Source organism: Apium graveolens, chromosome 1, assembly GCF_009905375.1.
Source record: "Apium graveolens cultivar Ventura chromosome 1, ASM990537v1, whole genome shotgun sequence".
NCBI lineage: Eukaryota > Viridiplantae > Streptophyta > Magnoliopsida > Apiales > Apiaceae > Apium > Apium graveolens.
This window is the reverse complement of record NC_133647.1, coordinates 86,187,161-86,203,976: the sequence shown is the minus strand read 5'-3', so window position 1 is coordinate 86,203,976 and position 16,816 is coordinate 86,187,161. Positions and strand designations below refer to the sequence as shown.

General features: G+C 33.8%; 1 protein-coding gene across 2 annotated transcripts; it reads right to left on the bottom strand.

Annotated features, from left to right (window-relative positions):
- Positions 1–1,940: 1,940 nt before the first annotated feature.
- Positions 1,941–7,812, bottom strand: LOC141664825 (uncharacterized). Of its 2 annotated transcripts, XM_074470786.1 has the most exons (8): positions 7,329–7,812; positions 6,034–6,111; positions 5,743–5,885; positions 4,384–4,454; positions 3,959–4,054; positions 2,430–2,522; positions 2,246–2,341; positions 1,941–2,135 (listed from the first exon to the last, which is right to left on the bottom strand). In XM_074470786.1, the coding sequence occupies exons 1-7, from the start codon at positions 7,758–7,760 to the stop codon at positions 2,259–2,261; spliced, it is 996 nt and encodes a 331-aa protein (XP_074326887.1). In that variant the 5' UTR covers positions 7,761–7,812; the 3' UTR covers positions 1,941–2,135; positions 2,246–2,258. The 2 variants fall into 2 exon arrangements, with proteins under 2 accessions (XP_074326887.1, XP_074326881.1); XM_074470780.1 differs by having other exon boundaries at positions 1,941–2,341; positions 7,329–7,811.
- Between the last annotated feature and the right edge of the window lie 9,004 nt (positions 7,813–16,816).

Below are 16,816 nucleotides of genomic sequence, written 5' to 3'. Positions count from 1 at the left end.
ACAGTTACAAGATAACTTCTAATTGATATGGAATATAATTCTGTCTCCTAAAATATATAAATCAGATATCTTATACAATTCTTGAAGTCCTCTAACTCTTTACATGCATATCTTCTCTTTGTATTAGTCTTGATCTTCTTTCCTGTAAATCAGCTTCCTTCCTTAACTGTTAGTTCTCTCGTACTTAAGTTCTGATATCCATCTTCTGATATTTATCTTCTGATAATCTAAGTTCTGATATCCTTAAGTTCTGACTTCCAGTAAGTACTGATTCCAGTAAGTACTGATATTTCCTGTTTGTTAAGATCTGAAAACTAAACATGAATCATATTAGACATGACATCTCAAATATATCTAACACAAACACATAAATTTGTATGTAGAACGAACCTTAGAGACTGGGAGATCGAAGGAAGCGTGAGATCGACTTAAAATCGCGGTGGAATCGCCTTCAAATCGCGGTGGAATCGCCTTTGTTTACAATTTAGGTCAAAACTGCTAAATGGGTCGTTTCAACCCGTTATATCAGTTTCCCAAACCTTCCGCGAATATTATACGCATAAGGTAATTAAGGGTAAAAGAGTAATTACTCGTTCCGCGATTATTTTACGCGGAAATGTAGCGTTCTGCAGAAAAAAGTGAGGACAAGGTTAATTTTTTTTTTTTAAATCCTGGACGTTGGCTGTTGGATTGTTCATCCAACGGGCGGAAATGTAGCGTTCTGCAGAAAAAAGCACGGACAAGGTTAATTTTTTTTTTTAAATCCTGGTCGTCAATCCAACGACCATCCAACGGCCAGGAAGTGATACACATGATTGTCAGGGAACAATCCAAAGGTCAGGAAGTAATGTGTTGGTTAACAGTTACCTGACACAAAGGACCATGTCAACATTAGGTAAATTCATCAGTTTAATCAATGAACATGTCAACATTAGGTAAATTCATCAGTTTAATCAATGAATTGATGAAATAATGCTCTTTTATGGTGCATGTGGCTCTTCTCCGCTACACATCATTGCTCAATGCTCAACTCCGGATTAGGCGCTAAGAATCTGTTATATTGCTCATTTCTTCATCGTAACCTTTTCTATCTTTACAAGATAAGTTGTGAAATATGAATCTATTACAATCCAGAGTACGTAAAATTCTTGACAAAATGATCCTTGGCTGAAACTGCAAGTAATTGGTCTTCGGAAAACATACTACTAAACCTATCCTGTTATGAGTTGTAAAACATGTACAGATGCTGGAGATTCCTGTTGGCTATAAGTAATGGGCATGTGTTTTGTCATTAACAAACGACTCTTAGAAGGCAAAACGGTCAAATATTACCGATTACATTATGTCCTCGTTTTTCTTTAGTATCTTCAAATTTTAGTTGGAGTTTATATTTATATATATCATTTCAATCTGCTGCAGTCAAAATGGCATTTGACAAAGTGGTGCAATTGATATAATTAGAACTTCCTTGCAATCTGAACATAATCCTAAACTTATGTTGCAGAAAGGATCTGAATATGGATGTGGTTTTTTGTCTAACTCACTTCCTTTTTTCTCTGTGAGTTTCGGGAATATCCCCATTCATAGGTCCGAGATCTACATCTATGAATTGAAAGGTCCGAATGTTCAACTCTGCAATCAGTTGTTAGAATCAATAGGTCTTCAAATCAATCACTTGTTGGAATCAATAGGTCTTCAAATCATTCTTTTGAAAAAATCTAAACCCTTCTTATTGGTTGATCATGATACTTCCCAAAATCCGAAATTTTTGATCAATGGAGGAACAATATCGCTGTTCTTGTTCAATAAGATACCAAAGTGGATGATCGACTCATTCCATACTAGAAATAATCGTAGAAAATTCTTTGCTAACACGGATTCCTATTTTTCAACGATATTTCACGATCAAGACTATTGGCATATTGACATGTACGTCTCATGTGTTAGAAGGTCAAGAAAAGGCATGAAAAAATCTTCTAGTCAAAAAAACCTCCTTTAATACATGTAATTGTCATAACATATTTCTCATACATTTCCAAGAATTTTTGAAAGCTTGAATAATTTTTGGCAAGCAGTCAGAAACGAGTTGGTATCTTGTATAGATACATCTTTAAAACCAGAACTAAATCACATTCCTGAAGATGGAACGGAACAATGATCAGGCAAGAACTTTTTTGCCCTCTAGTGGGGGTAGGGTGCTGTGTGTCAGTAATTAACCTCGACCAAAAAAAGAGGTTTTGTATACCTTAAGAAGGGTGTCAACATATAAATATCTCATATTGGGGAGTTGCGCCTCCACAATTCAGGTAATTGACGTCGGCTACAATGTCGCCAAAATCCTCTAATAGAAAATTGATATGAATTTAGTATTGTCATTTTGGTAATTGTTTGACAAAACTTTTAAAAGGCAAAGAAAGACAAATGAATACCTTCATACAAGGTCCTCACGTAACGAGCATAATAAGGGATGAGATCTTCATAAATAATTCCATCTGGACATGCATCCAAGACTACTAGGACTCCTGTAGGAAAAGAAAAACATATTAAAGAAAACAGAAAGAGGTAGAGCATATTGTCCAAATGCAGAATCCAAAATTTTAATAATCAAAATAAGGTAAAGCAACCTTGCAAAGCTAAGATTATAATTCACAACAGTGCAATCATAGACTCATTATCAGAGACACTGATGCACCATGGAACTAAGGGGAGCTGTGAAAGCACATTCTTTAAGTGACAGTAATATAAATTTAAAAAATTGACCAAGTTTGTGCAATCCTCGATTAGCATTACGTTACTGATATTTCATCTACTTTAACTTATTGATTAACTTCAAGTGGCCTTATTTATCCGGATGAGTGCAATACTATCCTTTACATTCTCCTTAATCTCCCGTTCTTCTCATTTCTGCCCTAAATTTTATTTATGTTCCAAAAACGTTCCTAGTTGTGAAAAAATCTATCCTGATTTGCAACAGACAATTATGCCTAGATCAGGTCTTCTCTTATTACGGTTCTCTAAGCTGTCCAAACTCTTATCTTCTGTAGGTCCTCCTACTCTTATCTTTCCTTTCCAAATTCTATTTTCTTCGCCATCTACCCAGATGCTGTACTAACGTTGGTGAACCTCGACCTCGAGACGATTTAAAAAAATTGCTTCCAAAAATTAGGTGCAATAAAATATATATCCATATTTAGGGGAAATTGACAAAAAGAAAAATGAAGTAGACCCAATTGATTATGACATTTTTCAGTATGAGAAACCAACTAGACAAACATAAACATACCAAAGGATACGAACCATGTACTGAGAATGCTACGAAGCTATCTAAACTTTTAGAGCTTTCTGCGGCCACTTTGTTTTTATGCTTTGCATTTTAACTAAAAAATAAGATAAAATGATTAGCTAAAAAAAAGAGTAGCTGGTTCTCTACTGCGACAGTATGTTGCAGATACCACCATGTCATCTAAACTAGAAGTCCTAATTTTCTTAGGGCCTTTATTCTAGAGTGGAACTGCTAGGAATTTCCAAACCATTCTCTGACAGAGTGGAACAAGGAGCTACACTCCTACTTAATCTTCTTCAGGATCTACCTAAATTTAAGATTTTTTAGTGTTGCAACTTTGGCCATGATCATTCTTTGGGTATATGTGTATATATGCATATTATCTAGAGTTCAGTGTGCAATTTGTTGTGAGGTCTGCGTGCAAATAACTGAGTGAAACAGTTGATATGGTTTGCCAATGAAAAGTTAAAACTAATTCTGTTCTGCAAATAACTGAGTGAAACAGTTGATAAATACACTGGTGACAAATAATTTTATTGCGAGTTCCCATTCACAACTCTTAATGATGGTTTTTCTTTACTATTCCTAAATGATTACTAGAAATCATCAACAATCAACCAACAGAGCCATAAAAATCATCTGCAGCAGTTGATCACAAATAATAAGAAGAGGTACCCGGTGCCAGCCAAGCTCTAGTGGAGGTATCTGGCAATGGAGCCAGCCATAGAATATTCCGAAGATTCATTGAGTCATCGTACTTCACATTTGACCCTAATGATCAAAATTCATAATTTATTACAATTTTGTTTATCAGGCGAATTTTTATTGTCAATACATAGTTTTTCCTATAAACAATCAAATACTTTATGCTGGGGTCAATTCATAAAGAATCAGAACAAAGTAAAAAAAAATGTTTAGGAAAGCTGTATACAGATGCCCATGTTTAGTTTTTCATTTTCATAATTTTGAAAAGTATGATAATTTGCAAGCAGTCAAGCATCCTAAATTCACCTGATCAGAACCACAAAGTCTCCATAATTTTAAGAAATGTTCAAAACTTAGGGTAATAGACTGAAGATGCAACAAAAGCAAAAATATACCTGTTTGACAGTAGCCCATATTGTAGGGAAATGTTTTTTTGTCAAAAGCCGGGTACTCTTTTGCGTGAAACCTGACAATTTGGTACCAAAAAATGGTAGATTTTTAGTAAAGTGAGCACGCTTATTTCCAGAGGAAGAAAGAATTAGGGAGTTTTACTGCATCAATGATGCTTACTACCCATTGACCAACCGTGTAGCACTTTACAATTGAATTAAGTTTCCAATCTACTATTGTAATAATTTCAAAAGAAAGGTAAGAAATACTAATACTAGCCAAAAGATGTCCATGATATGGTGCATTTGTGCATGTTATTTGCTAATGATGTAGGGTTGATGGATATATGGAAGGCATTAAGGCCAAATATTGCTCCTTATAATTTTCCAATAGAGTCCACGACTCTATGTTGACATATTTCTTTCACTAACCCTAATTTTCAACACCTTGAATCCTTGTGTGTAACTTCACTTCACCTGTATGAACAAAGGGCCACTTAATTGGATTCAAAAAAATTGTTGAATAAGGTAAATACATTTGTGTCTACGACAATTTCAGTTTTCTAACATCGCTTGGAACTACATTAATTTCACAAAGGTTTTTGATCATTACTTATTATTTTATCAAAGAGACATGATTAGACAAAAGTGTGGGCAACAATTACAGGCCCCATACTTTGCCTTATCATATCACTCAAATATAAGGTGTGCTTAGCTACTTAATTTTCAAAAACCTATACCACACAATTGTATCCTATAATGTAATCCAATTCAGTAGTTCTTTTTACATTTTCTATTAGTGTTCAAAAAACACGGGAAAAACAAAGTCATCTACAATTCATAGCATCTTCCTAGAAACCAGAAACAAGTACTTGTCCCTATTAGTTCCACATCAAAGTTTTATCAGCTATCAAAACTTGGGAGAGGTTTGTAGAGATTAACTCCGATTCACAGTAATGATGGGCTGGTTGTGAAGATGCTATGCTAGTGTTGCACTTCAGGGCCTTGGGCTGTCAGGCAACACTTTCGGTTGTCCAAACCTCCAGGGGCTTTAAATAGAAAATATGGCTGGAGTTGGGATCAATGAGGGAAGTTGTAGTCCCATGACTGAATAACAATATCCAAATTCTCATTACTTCGAAAACGAAATTGAATACTAAAAGCTTGTTATAAGAGTGTAACACTTGTGTCTAATTACACAACCATACGTCATACAAGTTTCTTTGTGAAGCAAACAAAACCATACATACCAGTATGCCTCACTCGGAAGTAGGTTCTGGACAGGTCCTGTTTCAGTTTTACGCATTATACATAACAATAGAAACAAATACATAAATATATACAGGCGCTCTAAAATCAACTTACAATATCCCAAGCCTTCCCGAATCAGAGGCAAGAAAAATGTGACCATGAAAGAAGTCATAACGATTTAGTGATACATTTAACCCCACTTCAGGACCTCGAACTACAATCAGATTGAATAAAAATTCGAGGTATGAATTCAAATCCTACATGATGACAAGAATAAAAAAACACAAGAATATAAGCAACTATTGTACAAAATATACAACACACTTAATATACAGAACAAATTTGTGTGCACAAGTTGCTGCACCTTCTAGAAGTGGATATTTGAATATATAATCTGACACTGACCTCACTTATAAAGTGCCGCCCATATGGAGTTCTTGTTAGCTCACATCTGTTTTCCTTTGATCCTTCTATATCGGGTACCTATTAAATTAATATAGGTATACCGTATACACAGAAAAAAAAACACAAAAGGGAATAAAATTTAATATCTCATTCCAAGAAAAGAAGTTAATTGTTTTTAACCATTTTATATGGATCTCTTGAACAGAATTCGAATATGTAATTCATCCACCTTTTAGTGGTGCAATTTCCTCACCTTTTGCCTTTCCATAAGAATGCGAAAGATAATGCAAATCGTAAAAAGGGATAATACTAAAAAAAAATTGTTTGTTACTGAAAGACTTACCAGTGCAATTTGATTGCTATAAACTACTACTACAGAGTTCATATATAAAAGTTTCCAGCTTTTATAGTTATGTGTCTTAGACAGGTAACTGGTAATTATAAGATCATACCAAAAAGTGATTTAAATATATTATGCACTATACATAACTACTGCTCCAACTTGGTTTTACCTTTTCAGGCCACATTTAATTCCAAAGTGATGCTTTAAACAGTTCTATCTGTCCCTGTAATTCTAAACTACTACGCATAATTTATTGCCTAACTAGGCTTCATAACTTTCAAATTAGAAAACGATCACTAAATTCTCCCGCTAATATCCATCACAACTCTTATCATGAGACATTCAAACTCCATATTTCCGTACACGCTCACTTTCCCCAACCTTCTCTTCTCATCCATGTATAAGTAATTAAAAATTAGGATATCAGGAACTTCATTTTATCTATACTTGAAATACAATTTTAACTTTGATTTAAACAAAATTTAATATCGGGACAATGAAAATCCAAGAGCTGGATCAGCCTCTTAACAAGTATCGTCTTTCGCACATTGCCAACAATTTCTGGTTTGTTCCTCTTTGTAATAGTTTTTTATATTAGTAGTCTACATTGTCATCAACTTAGGTACATGTAAAAAATACGGGGGATGGTACAGTAGTTAGTAGTTTAGAACACTCTCCGCCTTGTAATTCCTTGTTAGTTTCTTTTCAGTGCACTACACTAACATACTTTTCCTGTCTTTATCTGTTTCAAGTGCATGTTATTTCCTTCTAACATCTGTTATGTTGCAACATTTACACATTGCTGTTGTATAAACTTTCGACTACATTTCAGTGTCATTAAGGTTAATTGCGGAAACAACCTCTCTTAAAAATATGCTCAATGTACATGATAACAACATCAAATATAATCAATTAAACCCTGGTAATCTGTATACACACAAAACAAACTTACAGTTATGATAGCAGGGTCCAATGCTCTCTGTATAGCCCCCACATCTCCACCCGAATCAACCGCAATCCTCGCAAGTTCCATCACCGCCACCGGCGGCCACCACACAGCCTCATTCTCCTCCTCTTCACTCCTTCCACCCCCAGCCAATACCCTACGACCCGGGTCGGGTTTTGGGGTCGGGTCAAAGGGGACGATGAACTTGAAGCAAGACTTGAGCTGGCGAGCTGTGTAAGCGTTGACAGAGGAAGCTTGCTGAGGAGAGGCGAGGAGAGAGAGAAGATCGGAGGTGGTGGCAGAGGATTTGGGTTTGAATTGACGGAGAAAATGGCGTTTGGAGTTAGGGTTAGTGGAGGTGATAGCGCCGGCGGCGAGGGAGAGAGAGAAGAGAAAGGTGAGGGAGAGAGATGGGTGGTGATGAAGAGCACTTCTCATTTTACTTTAAAATTTTAGCATTGCACCGTGTCATTACAAACAATTTGAAGCAGGTACAGTTAAACCTCAGGAAATTAATACCGGATAAATTAATAATTTCCTATAACCCCGGCTGGACCCATTATACTACATTAATAATTCGCTAAATTTATAAAATAATATTTTTTTATTAATAAATATAAGTCTCATATATAAATTAATAATTACATATTATATCAAAATTATAGATTTTTAGGATATATTTTTATAATAAGCCTCAATTGTAACCTGCTTCTTTTTAAAATTGATGTCGTCTTTTACTTCATCTTGAATCTTTCTCTGGCGTACTTAGAACTGCCAATTCGTTTGTTTCGTGTACTTTTGTGTCGTGAACTTTCATGTTGCGTGTCATGCATGTCTAACCCAAATCCGAACGGTTAAGGATTCGTTTCGTTTCGTATTCGTGTACCTTCGTTTCGTGTCGTGTTTCGTGTAATTTAAAATTAATAATAAAAATAAAGATAAATAAAATATATTTTTAAATATTAAATTTTTACTAGTCGAGTCTTAAGTCAATAAGTCATAATGACTCAAGTGCAGTCAAGTCTTATGAAATTTAAATTTGAATCTATTTTGTATCTATATTCTGTAAATATTATATGTAAAACATAATTGTAAGATATATGTATTCATATAATTTTGATAAATTTATTTAAATATTTATTTATTTCGTGTACTTTCGTTTCGTGTCGTGTACCCAAGTGTAAATCCAAAACTGACACTAAATTCATCCGTGTACTTTCGTGTTTGTGTACCAAAAATGTCAAACAAAACCCGTTATTTTCGTGTCGTTTTCGTGTCTTTCGTGTTCGTATACTTTCGTGTTCGTGTACTAAAAAGTCAAACCAAACCCGTTATTTTTGTGTTGTTTTCGTGTCGTGTTATCGTGTCGTGTATGAAATTGCTGGCTCTAGGCGTACTATGTTCATATTATTAGAGGAAATTACGTAATGTAATTCTTACTTTAAGAACGTCTTTTCGTAGACTGCCTCCAACTGTGTGTACTTTAAAAACCATTTTGAGAATTTCAGGAAATTACGTAATCTAATTAAATAAGTGAATCCTTTCAATTTACTTAAATTCATAAATATTTCTTAATGTTATTTTAAGTATTCAATAGATAAAAATAAATTATTATTCTGAGAATTGTATGTGTAATAAAATTTTAAATAATATATCTCAATAAATTAATAAATTATTAATATATCGATAAATTAATAAATTATTAATTTATCGATATATTAATATTTCGATTAATTAATAAATTATTAATTTATCGATATATTAATATTTCGATTAATTAATAATTTTTCATGGTCCCAAATGTATTAATTTATCGAGGTTTTACTGTACCAATTTCAAAAATAATTATCATATAATTTATTGGTATTCATCGTCCATTTAACGGATTGGTCAAATATTTTGAAACAATTTTTTTTAAATACGGTTTACCTTGATTCACGTGATTTGCAGGCTATTGCGGGAGTCCGTAGGATTTATCCAGTGCGCACCCGAAGGGTAGCGGCTGCGGGTTACCTACGATAAAAAAAATATTTTGAAACAATTTATCAACTACTTTGAAAAATATGTTTGATAATAAAATTGTACTTGTTATTTTGCTAATTTAAGTCAAATTTACTTTTGCCGTTGTTAACATCTTATTATACTCCACTATATTATTTGATAACATCAAAATTATTTAAATTTAAATGGGAGGTAACATACTTTATAATCAAAAAGTATAAAACGATCATCTAATTCCCGTAGCATCCACATTTCTTACTTAAACGCTGCACTATAAAATCATAAAACCAATCAAATAACTTTCACAGTATTAAAGGCTTAACAAAATTAATAGCGAAAAATTTATAATAACATGCATAGTAAAGTTTGTCACGGCACGGTTTTTTTTTGTTTTCAAGTGAAACAACTGACACTCATGTATATATAAAATTATTTGGTTGCCTTTTTTCACTTTACCTAACTTTTATAATTTTCCTCAATTAAATTTTAAACTAGCTAACTTGTTAGTCAAGACTTTCTTAAATTATTTATTTTAAAATTGCAAAAACCTTGAAGAAAGAAGTCCTAGAAAATTTAGGAAAATATTACGAACGATGATAATATAGTTTGAAAAATATAAGATTATTATAATTTTTGATATTATTAATTTAAAAAATTGAGAAAATTAGAAAAATAGAAAGAGACGATCTATGAGACGTCACATAAACGCCCTGTTTTCTCATTTATATGACTATATACTACTCCCTCCATCTTAACCAATTTTTTACACTTTCCTTTTTGGATATCCCCTCCAATTCTTTACATTTTAAAATTTTCCAGAAGTAGTAAATTTTTTATAATATAAAAAGTAAACTCATCCACTATTTCACTCCACTATACCCACTTTATACATAAAATATTAATCGGTCCCACCAATTTACTCATTTTTTTAACTTTACATCACGACTTTATCATTTTTCTTAACCTCCGTGCCCAACCCAAATGTAAACAAATGGTTGGGACGGAGGGAGTAGTTGACAAAGCCGTGTTGCGCAACAGCCCTAAAATTATTTATTTTAAAAATCATATCAAGATTGTTTAAGAAGAAAAATTATTAGGGTTGCATAAAACCAAACTAAATCTGAAAAATTGAACCGAACGGAACCATAGTAATTCGGTCCTGATTGGTGATGTCCAGTTCTTTTAATAAATATTTCGACCTGGAACGAATAGATCAAATCATAAATACTATAATTTTATATTATATACATTTTACATATATCTTAAAAAATATAATCATAACTTTTAATATGTATTGTATTTATACACTTTTAGAACTGTATGTATCACATTACTATAACTATGTTTTTATATTTTATAATTTTTGGTTTGGTTTTTAATATGATTTTCTTTTTAAAAAAAATTCGTCCATTTGATTCAAAATCGGATCAGACTGAACCGAATTAGTTCGGCTCGGTCCGGTCTGGTCCGTAATACAATTTAGGTCGGGTTTGGATCAAACTGACCGAATGCTCAGCCCTTATAAACTGTAGTAAAATAAATCAATCATATAATTGTCGATACTGATTTTGTGTCAAGTTTTGTTAGGCCGACACGTGTTATAATATATATAACAAAACAAAATTATGTATATAATTTAAGATACAAACAGTTTAATATCTGAAAATCAGTCTACAATGTCAGACAAAGAAGAAGAAACACAGAATCCAAAACCACAACCCCCAGCCACATCACAGATTAACAGCAACATGAGTAGGTATAAAGAAATCAAGGTGTCAATCCTGAAGATACATGAATATCCAATCTGGAAAGTCAGGATGACTATGTGTTTGGAAGCCACATATCCTGAATATTTTAATAGGATTTATGATGGTCCTCATAAACCAATGAAGGTAGTTGATTCTGTTGGAGGAGAACCAGAGAAGATGCTTGACAAAGACATGAAGGACTATACTCCTGAAGATCTTTCATCTATTATAAAGGATTCTAAAGTCAGACACATCTTGCACAACAGTCTTGATAGTGTTATGTCCAATAGAGTTATTGGATGTAAGACAACAAAAGAGATATGAGATGTTTTAGAAGTAAAGTGTCAATGTACAACTACTATCAAGAAGAACATGAGGACAGTACTTACTCAAGAATATGAGCACTTTGACTCAAGGGACAATGAGTCCTTAACTGAGATCTATGACAGATTTCAGAAGTTGTTGAATGACTTATCCCTTGTCAACAAAGAATATGATTTGAAAGGACTCAAACTTGAAGTTCCTACTTTCTTACCTTGAAAAGTGGGACTTTAAAGTCACATCAATAAGGCTTAACAATCAACTTGATAACACACATCTAGATGAGATCTATGGAGTTCTGAAAAGCCATGAACTAAAGATGGAGTAAAGAAGAAAGAGAAAAGTATCTAAATCTAGACCAGTTGCACTCAAGGTTGAAGAGAAGACAAAGGAGAAAGTTAGGAGGAAAAGCTACTTCAAAGGGAAATCCATGATTACAAAGTCAGATACTGAATCATCAAATTCTGATGATGACTCAAATACTGATAATGAATCATATACTGACAGTGATCATAACAACAATGAAGACATGGATTAAATAGCCGTCCTACTGGTTAAAAGCTTCAAGAAGATTGTATACAAGAACTTCAAGAAAGGGAGAAGATTTTCCAGAAAAGGTTCCAGTTCCTCAAACTCTGATAAGAGGAACAACAGAAGAAATACTGTTTGGAAGGAATCAAGATCTAAAAAACTTGACAAGTCAAAAGAGAGATGTTTCAAATGTGATGGAATTGGACACTTTGCAGCTGACTGCAGAAAATCCAGAGCTGAGAAGAAACAAGCCTTGATCTCAAAGAAGAGAAACTGGGATGATTCATCAGATTCAGATGATGGAGTCAATTATGCTCTCATGGAAAATGCTGATGTTGAGGCTAATAATGCTGATTTAAAGGTACCTTCAAACTACTCTTGCTTTTGATACTGATGATATCTATGAATTAAGGTTATTTCTTAAGACTCTGCATGTTAGTTATAGGGATCAAACCTTAGAGAATAATAGAATCAAGAGTGAAAAATCTGAGTTAAAGAAAAGGAATTATCACCTAGAAATTATATTGTTTTCCATGCTAGAAATTCAAAAAGAAAAAGATAATGATGTTTATGTTAAAGAAAAATTGTTAGAAAAACATGCTTATCTAAAGAAGGAGTTAGCTAAAAAAAGAGAAGTTATCAAAATTTGGACTAACTCAGGAAAAACAACTCAGGAAATTCTAGAGAATGACTGTTGGGGATCAAGATTAGGATATTCTGCTAGATCTAATTCTGATAAGAAAATTGGAAAATAAACTGAGAAAACATATCCAATAAAAAATGATAGCAAGGTCAAATTGAACAAGGTTCAAATAAAGACCATTAAGTTTAATTCAAGTGCTAATACTTTCAAGTTAATCCACGAGGAAGGTACAACCTCAACACCTAGATCAAACTTTATTACTGATAAGAGTGAACAGGTTCACACAAATTTAGTAAATATTGGTTCAATGACTCAGAAACAGCTTAAGAAAAAGCTAAAGGATTTACACATGAAAGACAAGAAGAAAAGGCCTAGGAAAAATAGGAATGGCTAGGTAGGTGTTAATAAGAATGGAAATTATATAACTCCTCGTAATGCACCTAGAAAGGCCTGTTCAAACTGTGGTAGCACTAATCATCTTGCTAATTCTTGCAGGAAGAATAAAGAGATAAATGTTATTCCTTCCAAATCAGAGTTTAGGAATAGAACAGTTAGATATAAACCACATAGTCCTTATTTTCATTGTGGTAGTGTTTGGCACTCTATTTAAATATGTAAAAAGTATCACAGTTTGTATTATGATTATTATAAACTGAAACCCTCTTTAATTAAAGCAAAATCTGTTTCTGCATGTATAAATACTGATAGTAAGGATGTTAACATAAACTCTGATAAAAGTCTTCTGCTGCATATGTTAATAAACTTAAAAAGGCCAAGGTATCCAAGTAAGTCTGGGTCCTTAAAAACACTAACTGATTCCAATTAATGATTGCAGGGTAACAAGAGGAACACTCTAGTCTTGGACAGTGGATGCTCAGGACACATGTCTGGTTATAAATCCCTGCTATCAGAATTTGAGGAGAAAGTTGCCCCAAGTGTTTCTTATGGAGATGGCAACTTAGGAAAAAACTTGGGATATGGCAAAATCAAAATTGGAAATGTCATCATTGAAAATATAGCTCTAGTTGCAGGAATCAAGCATAATCTGATCAGTGTGAGTCAATTCTGTGACAGAGGTTACCATGTCAACTTCTATGAGGAGCATTGTGAAATTTTAAGTAAGTTTGATGGCAAGATTGCATTTACTGCTGTAAGACATGGTAGTTTATATGTAGCCAGAGTCTCCACAAGCACTGATGAATCAGAAGTATGTCTACTAAGTAAAGCATCCGTGGAAGACAACTGGAACTAGCATAAAAGACTTTCTCACCTCAACTTCAACAATATAAATGAACTTGTGAGGAAAGATCTTGTGAGAGTATTGCCCAATACAGTTTTTACTCCTAATGGCTTATGTGACTCATGCTAGAAAGCCAAGCAAAGGAAAACATCTTTCAAGAGTAAAACTGAATCCTCCATTCTTGAACCATATCATCTACTTCATATTGATCTCTTTGGTCTAGTGAATGTTATGTCAATTGCCAAGAAGAGGCATGCATTCGTAATTGTTGATTAATATACAAGATACATATGGGGGTATTTTCTATACACCAAGGATGAATCTCTATCCATTCTTCTTGATCATGTGAGGGAGCTGGAAAAAGGATCAACATTCAAAGTGAAGATCGTTAGAAGTGATAATGGAACTAAATTCAAGAATAGCTCTATGGAAGAGTTCTGCAAACTCAAGGGGATAAAATAAGAGTTTTCTGCTCTTGGAACTCCACAACAAAATGGAGTTGTTAAAACAAAGAATAAAATTCTTATAGAAGCTGCAAGAACCATTCTAGAAGAAGCAAGATTTCCTACCTACTTCTGGGCTGAGGTTGTGCAAACTGCTTGCTTTACACAAAATGCAACATTGATCAACAGGCATGAAAAAACACCATTTGAGATGGTGAAGGGAAAGAAGCCAATTTTGAAGTATTTTCATATTTTTGGTTGTAAGTGTTTTGTTCTCAAAACTCACCCGGAGCGGCTGACCAAGTTTGATCTAAAAGCTGATGAAGGAAATTTTTGTGGGATATCCATTGTGCAAAAATAGCCTTCAGAGTTTACAATCCGAGAACAAGAACAGTCATGGAATCTATACATGTATCTTTTGATGACAAGAAGATAATAGGTCTAGAAGATACAGATGACCATGATAAACTGAGATTTAAAAATGAAGTACCTTATGATGAATTTTTTAATCCTGACCCTGATACAGTAAATCCTGATATCACTCAAAGCTCTAATGTTCCACATAACAGTGAAAATTCTTCCAACAATGAAGCATATGTGGAGGGGGAGCAACATGATTAAAATCCAAATACTAATGCGAGTGATTAAACTCAAGAAACACCAGTCGAAATATCATCAGACTCTTATTCTTTAAACTCTGATGAGTCAAATGCTGATAACAATGGGAACACTGATTACAAAATTCTTGAACTTAGTTCCATTGTCACTCATGATTCTTCAAACTTTGAGATCAAGATTATTGTTGACTTGCCTTATGTGATTGATGGCGATTTCACTAGTTTCATCCTTGGATTTGAGAAAATATGTCCAAGAGAACTTTGAGAAATCATCCACAATTACTAGGCAGTATCTTTTCATTGAGATGGACAACACATTGACTGGTCCAAATAAATCCATGTGTAGTAGTTGTAGAGGTTCTTCAATTGTTGAATCAAGCTTCTTTTTGAATGATGCCTTGATCTGTTTTCCTTTCTGATAAGCATCACACAATCCATCATTTGAGAATTTCACTTGAGGAATACCTCTTACCAAATCTTTCCTGACTAGCTCATTCATAGTCTTGAAGTTAAGGTGGGACAGCTTCTTGTGCCATAGACAACTTTCATCTTGACTTGCCTTGCTAAAGAGACAAGTAACAAATTCTGCATTTGATGAGTTGAAGTCAGCTAGATACATATTTCCTTTTCTCACTCCAGCGAGGACCACTTTGTTGTTTTTCTTGTTGGTCACAACACAGGCTTCATAATTAAATGTTACTTAGTTGCTCTTATCACAAAGCTGGCTGATACTCAATAAATTATGCTTGAGTTCATCCACTGGGGCAACTTCCTCAATGATGCCATTATCCTTTTAAATCAAGCCATATCCCACTGTATAACCCTTGTTGTCATCTCCAAAAATGATACTTGGGCCAGCTCTCTCCTTGAACTTAGTGAGCAAGGTAGAATCTCCAGTCATGTGCCTTGAGCACCCACTATCCAAATACCAAAGATTCTTTCTATTTCCCTACACACAACAAAATCAAATCAAGTTGATTTTGGTACCCAAGTTTCCTTGGGTCCTGTTTTGTTAGCCTTTTTCTTAGGTTTCTTAAGCTTGTCCTCATTTGACTTAGGTATATGAGATTTATCCTTAGTCATTTGAATAGAACCTTTGAAACCATTCATCATTACAGAATTATCATGCACATGTTGATTTACATGCAAGGGCATATTTTGTGCAAACATGTTATTCTAGTAAGACATGCTAAGTGGCATTTGAGGCATACTAAATGCAGCATAGTAAGGATTTTATACAAATGGCATATTAGCAAATTGTGCATTCAAATTATGTGCAGACATAACATTCACAGGCATGGTAGGCATGTTAGGAAAAGAAGGAGGTGCAGACATGGGTCAGGCATAGAAAGTTTGCAATTAACAGAAAAATGATTAACACTATCACACTTTACACAGGTTTTTCTAGGTACATATTTATCAGGTGTGTAGTTATTATGCTTGTTAATTCCTACTTTCTCATTCCTATTATTTTTCCTTTTAGATTTTGCTTTAACCTCAATTTTATCCAATTTGTCATTCAATTGCTTGATTGACAGATGCCCTACATTGACTCTCTTGTCCTTTTTCACTTGACTTGTTTCTCCCGGAACAAAGTTCTTAGAAACTGATCCATATTTCTCATTTAATTTAGCTAGCTTGGCTTTGCTAACTAGCTTACTTTCACTCAACGGATGTGGTTCCTTGTCTTTCGACGGATAATTCTTTTGATCATTCAACGGATAACATTCATCATCCGTCAAATCCACATCCGTTGAAAGTCCTTCTACCAAATTAGAAACTAGTTTCTCCTTGCTTTTTTTCCAGGCTTCATCACATAAGGGAGACCTCATTTTTTAAGGATTCAGGCAGTTCATCTTTGGCAATCTTGCACTCTATCTTCAGTTTTTCAAACTCAACAAATTGAGTTTCTAACACATTGTTTCTTTCACTAAAAAATAGATTGTTCAA